Source organism: Notolepis coatsorum, assembly GCF_963971535.1.
Source record: "Notolepis coatsorum genome assembly, chromosome: 1".
Lineage (NCBI taxonomy): Eukaryota > Metazoa > Chordata > Actinopteri > Aulopiformes > Paralepididae > Notolepis > Notolepis coatsorum.
In genome coordinates this window covers 229,606,225-229,614,462 of record NC_140165.1, presented here as the reverse complement: position 1 = coordinate 229,614,462, position 8,238 = coordinate 229,606,225, and the positions used below count along the sequence as shown (strand labels likewise).

The following is an 8,238-nucleotide window of genomic DNA, read 5'->3' as shown; positions in this document are numbered from 1 at the left end:
CTGTCTGTCTGCCTGCCTGCCTGCCTGCCTGCCTGCCTGCCTGCCTGCCTGCCTGCCTGCCTGCCTGTCTGTCTGTCTGTCTGCCTGCCTGCCTGCCTGCCTGCCTGCCTGCCTGCCTGCCTGTCTGTCTGTCTGTCTGTCTGTCTGTCTGTCTGTCTGTCTGTCTGTCTGTCTGTCTGTCTGTCTGCCTGCCTGCCTGCCTGCCTGCCTGCCTGCCTGCCTGCCTGCCTGCCTGCCTGCCTGCCTGCCTGTTGGTCGGTCTGGTTTTGCTCAAACTTCATTGTATGGATTCATAGTAAAGACCTGCACTATAAAAAGGTTTCTGCTCATCGGTTGAAGATCACTGACCTGAGATCAAAGTCAAAGTTTTAGCCACTAAGGACCAAGTTGGTCCAAGTCGGACAACAAGATTTGCAGGACAGTAGGTAGGGTTAGCATTAACCGTGACACAATAGTATTCATGAATCGAGTCAATGAGTGTTGTTGCACACTTTTCTTTTAGTATTCTAGTATTGTATGTACAAATACGACACACATCATTGAACATTTAAGTATAAAAGGTGACCTTTTTCTTGTCCAGGCATGGATGACCTCAACGCCACCCGTCTCCCAGGTATCCTGCCAATGACAGCCGCGGCCAACCAATCAGACTTCAGCAGCGTGTTCACCCTCCAGGTTCTCCCGGCTCTCTACTTGCTGATAAGCGTGGTGGGCGTGTTCCTCAACAGCCTGGCGGCGTGGATCTTCTTCCGCGTGCCCAGCGACTCTGGGCTGGTGGTCTACCTGAAGAACATGGTGGTGGCCGACCTCCTCATGCTGCTGACCTTCCCCTTCCGGGTGACCAGTGAGATGGGCCTGGGCGGCTGGCAGCTCCGTGTGGCCGTCTGCCGCTACACGGCCGTCCTGTTCTACTCCTCCATGTACGCGGGCATCGTGTTCATGGGCCTCATCAGTCTGGATCGCTACGTCAAGATCGTGCGCCACTCGTCCTCCTCCTCCTGTGCCTCCGCGCTGGGGGGCTCCTCCTCGCTGCACCTCCTGAGCGTCGGCTATGCCCGGGTGCTGTCGCTGGTGGTCTGGGGCCTGCTGTTGCTCTGCGTCCTGCCCAACGCGGTGCTGACCAGTAGGCCGGCCGACGCCGAGAGCTCCGGGTCCTGCATCCGGCTGAAGACGCCCCTGGGGGTCCTGTGGCACCAGGTGTCCACTCTCTTCAGCGTGGGCTTGTTCTGGGCCACGCTGCTGGTCCTGGCCTTCTGCTACGCCTCCATCGCCCACCGCGTCTACAAGTCCTACCGGCGCGTCAGGCAGGACGGCAGCGACGTGTGCCGCAAGTCCAACCGCAGCATCTTCAGCATCCTGGTGGTGTTCTTCCTCTGCTTCGTGCCGTACCACGTCTGCCGCGTGCCGTACACGCTCAGCCAGATGCCCGGGGCGGGCTACAGCGCCGACACACGCTTCCTGCTCTTCCAGCTGAAGGAAGGGACTCTCTTCCTGTCCGCCCTCAACGTGTGCCTGGACCCCGTCATCTACTTCCTGATGTGCAGGACCTTCAAGGAGTCCCTGCTGACGAAGCTGTCTCGGACACGGGGCGCCAGACCCTCGCTCACCACGGCGCAGAGTCTCACCAACATGTAGGGGCTGGGGGTGAGGAGAGCAAGAGGAGGAGAGAGGAGTGGAGAAAAGGAAAGGGGAGACACGTCCTCGAAACAGGAGGCAAGAGGAAGGCCGGGGCAAGGAAGGAGAGGAGAGGGGAGGAAGAGAGGTGAGAGAAGAGGAGAGGATAGGAGGCAAGATGAGGGGAGAGGAGAGGAAGAGATGTGAGAAAAGAGGATAGGAGAGGAAGAGAGGTGAGAGAAGAGGGGAAGAGAGGAGAGGAAGACAGGTGAGAGAAGAGGCTAATAGTGCTGTGACAAACTGTCAAAAAGGGCTTTAAGATAAGATAAGAAGATAAGATATTCCTTTATTGATCCCCTTGGGGAAATTCAGGCATCATAGCAGCATGGGGGGGAGGGGGGGTACAGGTAGTAAAACAACACAGTATACAGGTAGTAAAAAACAACACAGGCAGTGTAAACAATTTGATCAATATGGTCAATATAATTTACTATCTGACTAGCTGAGGAATATTCACATTATTCACAGTGTCACATAAGGTGCAGTATGCATGAGGTAGTGTTATAATTTACTATCTACTGAGTATACATTATTCACAGTATCACGGTATCCACTGAAGTATACATTATTCACAGTATCACAGTATCCACATAGGGTGCAGTAAGCCTAAGGTAGTGTAGGTTGTCCTCCTTGGGTTCCTATAAGTCCCAGGTCAATGTCTGGTAGCAGTCGCTGTCGCTGCCCCCTGTTGTGGAGCCTGGAGGCTGCTAGTCGCTGCCCACTGTTGTGGAGCCTGATGGCCGCTGGTATGAAGGACTGTCCGAGGCGGTTAGTTGAGTGTCGGGGGGGAATGAGTCTGTGGCTGAACGAGCTTCTCATCTTGACTAGCTCGTCGTAGAGGGGGTGGTAGGGGTTCTCCATGATGGCATCCAGCTTCCTTATCATCCCCCTCTCTACCATCACCTCAAGTCTAGGTAGCTCGACTCCCACCACGGAGCTAGCCTTCCTCACCAGCTTGTTGAGCTTGTTGGTGTGCCTTGAGTTGATGTAGCCTCCCCAGCATGCCACAGCATAGAAGAGGATGCTGGCCACAACAGACTGGTAAAAAGACTGCAGCAGTTTGTTGCACACATTGAAGGACCTGAGTCTCCTCAGGAAGAACAGCCTGCTCTGTCCCTTCCTGTAGAGGGCCTCTGTGTTGTCCGACCAGTCCAGTTTATTGTTCAGGTGTACCCCAAGGAACTTTAGGTTTTGAGATACCCCTACCGGAGGTAGAACAAAACACAAGCATGTTTTCCTCATCTCTAAGGTCTCCCATATATGAAATGGATTCATGTATAAAAATATTTGACTGCAAAACTTGTTAAATTGATAGATATTGTTATACACCCCCAAAGGAAAAACCAACCAAAATATAGCCTGGCCGTATGGGAGTTGAGACATATAAACTCATGTAGATTAATAATACAAGCTCCAAGAACTTTCAAACTTGACATGCTAGCAGTCAGACAGTTGCTTAACCTAATAGAAAAGGATGGATGTGAATATCTTTATGCATGTAGGAAATATATACCTATGTACACATACTTAAAATAAGCGAAAATGTCAAAAATGTATATCTATGCAGAATGTTCTCATTTACTTTGTAGTAGATCTGCCATGGATTGTCATAGAAACACAGATGAGGTCTTTTTCGGAAAGATGTGGTTGTGCTGAATCCAGCAATACCACATGTGTAAATATAGCATGCATGGTCGGGGAGTTACATCAGTAAATGTATGAGGTGTCCTAAATGAAAGAAAATGAAACATTGACATAATGAAGTCTTCAGTCCAAAGCCCATTATCAGTGGTGAGAAGCATGTTGACAAATTCAATGTTACTGCAAAGTAAAGTCACTTGAGGTAATGTTCTGGTCTATAATGTTAATATATTTATGATACATTTAATAAATTATACATTTCATATGATACATTTTATGATACTTCATATGGAAACAAAGATCCAATTGAATCAGGTTGAAATTGAAATAGAACACCTTTATTTCAATCTACTGCATTCTGAACCCCCTGCTGTATTCACTGTACACACATGACTGTGTGGCCAGGTTCAGCTCCAACTCCATAGTGAAGTTTGCAGACGACACGGTGGTGGTGGGGCTGATCTCTAACAATGTCGAGAAGGCCTATCGGGAGGAGGTTGATGAACTGGCACGCTGGTGCCGGGATAACAGCCTACTCCTGAACATTGATAAAACCAAAGAGCTGATCGTGGATTTTAGGAGAATACAGCAGGTGACACACACGTATGGGGGTAGATTTCTATAAAAAATAAACAAACGCAAAAGTAGAATCCACAATCGTAAAAACGATCCACACACACACACTTCTCAATTTGTGTTTCGTAAATCATAAGGACACCCTTGATCTGCTTAGATTTACGTACGGAATTCTAAGGACACGCTTGATCTGCTTGGAGTTACGTACGGAATTTTGAGACAAATATTTAGCTGTTTTTCCTCGTGTGGATTCGTGTCGTGAAGCTTCTTCTTCTTCGGCGCTACCGTACACGGCCCGAGGTGTGTTCGGCTCATGAGCGCTACAAGTGGCCAAAATTGCACATTATCTTTAGCCCTAAGCATCAACATTCCATTATGAAAATGTATGCTAAAAGTAAATATATATAGTACCATTTTCAAGATAACAATTAGGCCTTTCAAATGATATAAAATATCTGTATGATTATCATGATTATTATTATTCATATATTTCATATTTGATACAGAAATTATTACAGTCCGGCCACCACCTTTTAACAAACAACTGCATTTTCAACCACTTTACTGACAAGCGAGCAGGAAACTTAGAGGATATGGGATATAGACAATTATGTGGGCAATATAGAACAGCTGACAGATTAGAAATATCATCTATTGTTCAAAGGTTATGATAATTATAGTGATAGTAATACAACAATTCCGTCTGAAAATTTACTTGAAGGGGTTTATGATGAATATCTGTTTGAATATCTGACGATGGCCACTACAGACTGGTAGAATGACTGCAGGACATGAGTCTCCTCAGGAAGAACAGCCTGCTCTCTGCTCTGTCCCTTCCTGTAGAGGGCCTCTGTGTTGTCCGACCAGGCCAGTTTATTGTTCAGGTGTACCCCAAGGAACTTATATGACTCCACCACCTCCACCTCATCCCCTCGGATGGTGATGGGAATCAGGGGGGGGCCTCTTCTTGGGGTGGTTGCTGTCACTCCACCTCACAAAGCTCTCCACCATATATCCCATACCCTCTAAGTTTCCTGCTAGCTTGTCAGTAAAGTGGTTGGAAATGCAGTTGTTTGTTGAAATGTGGTGGGCGGACAAGATTTTTGTAATAATTTCTGTATCAAATATGAAAGATATGAATAATAATCATGATAATCATACAGATATATCATTTGAAAGCCCTAGTTGTTATCTTCAAAATGGTACTATATATATTTACTTTGAGCATACATTTTCATAATGGATGTTGATGCTTAGGGCTAAAGATAATGTGCGATTTTGGCCACTTGTAGCGCTTGATTGATTGATTGATTGAAAACTTTATTAACAGATTGCAGAATGGGTACATTACAGTACAGCTCAATACACACAATTGTTAAGGGGATGCAGACCAGAGAAAGACTTTCGTCTTGTTTACATCAGGGTCCCCCATTTTCAATTCATCAGGACATATATGACATACATGACATACAGATAGTCAGTACTGCTACATCTATACATTTATGACATACCAGATTTGCAAATACAGTACTGTTTGTGATATAGAAGGAGTCAGGAAAAGGGAGTATATACATTTGACGTAGAAACTGTACATTGGAGGAGGTTGGGTGGGGGGGGGTTGGGTACACTGGGATATTGACAACCATACTGGGTAATCTACATTGGAGGTTGTTGGGGGGGGGGGGCACACTGTATAAACAAGCAAAACTGTACATTGAGGGGGGGGGGGGGGGGAGACACTGTACAAACAAACAAAATTGTACATTGGACTATTGACAAAACCATACTAGGTAAATGACTGTACATTGGAGGGGGTTGGGTTAGGATATTTACAGGGGCCAGTGTTGAATTGCAGTCTCCCGTAGGTGTCCCTTGAGAGAGGTTTTGAAAGTGGGTAGTGATCCACATTCCTTTACAGCTTTGGGTAGGGCGTTCCACATTGATGTGGCATAATTGCGAAACGTGTTTAGTCCCTTATTTGAGCCGAATCTGGGTTTAACATGATTTGTGGAGCTCCCTCTGGTGTTGTGATCGTGGTATTCACTGACCTTTGGGAAGTATTTTGACATGTACATGGGTACCTTGGTCGTGTAGTGTATCTTGTAGACCAGGCCCATTGCAAGTTGCTGTACTCTGTCGTCTACTCTAAGCCATCCTAGGTTGTCAAAGTGGGCAGGGGTGAGGTGGGTTCTAGGAGTAAGGTCAAGCAGTAGTCTGACCAGTTTGTTTTGAGATGTTTGTAATTTTGTTTTTAGCGCCTTTGAGGTGCTTTGGTACCATGAGGTGCAAGCATAGTCGTAGTACCCCTGAATGAGTGCTCCTGCCAGAGTCTTCAGGGTATTCTTGTTTACCAGAGAGGAGATCCGGTACAAGAATCGAGTTCGTTGGTTGACTTTTTTTATTACATTGGATGCCATTTTGTCACAGGAGAGATTAGCCTCTAGGATGGAACCCAGGTAGGTAATTTCATCTTTCCTTGTGACAATATTGTCACCCACTGTAACTGAGAAGCCATCGGTCTTGCTGAGTTTGTTATTTGAACCGAAGAGAATGGACTCTGTTTTGCCCATGTGTAATGATAGTTTGTTATCAGCGAGCCATATGCAGATTCTGCCTAGTTCCGAGCTGAGGGTTTTTTCAACCTGTAACTTGTTCAGCAGGGCTGAGTCGTCCGCAAACAGGAACAAGTTGCAGTCACAAGCTGACGACATGTCATTTGCATAAATTAGGAACAGTAGCGGTCCTAGTATGCTTCCTTGTGGAACACCACAGCTCACTGTGAGGGGGGGGGATAGGGTACCGTTTACCTCCACCATCTGTTCCCTCCCCTCAAGGTAGGATTGCATCATGAGCCGAACACACATTGGGCCGTGTTCGGTAGCGCCGAAGAAGAAGAAGCTTCACGACACGAATCCACACGAGGAAAAACAGCTAAATATTTGTCTCAAAATTCCGTACGTAACTCCAAGCTGATCAAGCGTGTCCTTAGAATTCCGTACGTAAATCTAAGCAGATCAAGCGTGCTTTTAGAATTCCGTACGTAAATCTAAGCAGATCAAGCGTGCTTTTAGAATTCCGTACGTAAATCTAAGCAGATCAAGCGTGTCCTTATGATTTACAAAACACAAATTGAGAGGTGTGTGTGTGTGGATTGTTTTTACGATTGTGGATTCTACTTCTGCGTTTGTTTATTTTTGATAGAAATCTACCCCCATACACACGTCACTGCGGATAAATGGGGCTATCGTGGACAGGGTGAGCAGTTTCATGTACCTGGGAGTCCACATCACAGAGGACCTGACATGGTCAACACACATAGATTCTGTGGTGAAAAAGGCGAAACAGCGCCTCTATCACCTGAGACGGTTAAGGAAGTTCAGAGTATCGGGGAAGATACTCTACTCCTTCTATTCCGGGGCTGTAGAGAGTATTCTGACTGGAAACATCACTGCCTGGTTTGGAAACAGCATGGCACAGGACAGGAAGGCCCTCCAGAGAGTGGTGCGCTCAGCAGAGCGTACTACGGGTATTGCACTACCACCCCTGCAGGATTTATATAACAGGAGGTGCAAATCCAGAGCCTGCAGGATAATGAAAGACCCCCACCACCACAACAACAGCCTGTTCAAGCTGCTGCGGTCAGGCAAGCGCCTACACGCTACGAGCACAGAGAGACTCCGGCTCAGCTTCTTCCCCCAGGCCATCAGAACACTGAACACTGAACTCTCCACTCACAAGTACACACACACACACACACACGCACACACACACACACACACACACACACACACACACACACACACACACACACACACACACACACACACACACACACACACACGCACACACACACACACACACACACACACACACACACACACACACACACACATACACACACACACACACACACACACACACACACACACACACACACACACACACACACACACACACACACACACACACACACACACACAAAAGGAAAGAACAGATGTGGTTCTTGTATAGTATAGTTTAGATATAGTAAGTAAAACATAATGACGGAGTTACAATTTTATATTGTATAGTAGTGTACATAGGAACCAGTGCCTTCTCAGGAATTTAGCATGTCTATTTTTATCATGCACATCTTACTGTATGTCTTACCTGTTTTTTTCTATGTCTATTTTATTATTGTATTATTGCACAATCGATGCGGGCATGACCACATTTCACTGTATGCCCTGGTATGTATGTGACAAATAAACCTCTTGATTCTTGAGTGACAAAATGGATCATATTGGTCAGTCAGGGAAAGAGCAAGAGCAAAACTCAGTGCAAGTCAAGCCCACTGAAGACATTGGC

At 46.6% G+C, this 8,238-nt stretch overlaps 1 protein-coding gene across 1 annotated transcript; it reads left to right on the top strand.

The window, feature by feature from the left end:
- Positions 1-582: 582 nt before the first annotated feature.
- LOC311224182 (P2Y purinoceptor 14) lies at positions 583-1,635 on the top strand (the record flags this gene model as incomplete). The annotated part of the gene is made up of 1 exon (XM_084309056.1): positions 583-1,635. One exon carries the CDS (start codon positions 583-585, stop codon positions 1,633-1,635), a length of 1,053 nt encoding a protein of 350 aa, XP_084165182.1.
- Between the last annotated feature and the right edge of the window lie 6,603 nt (positions 1,636-8,238).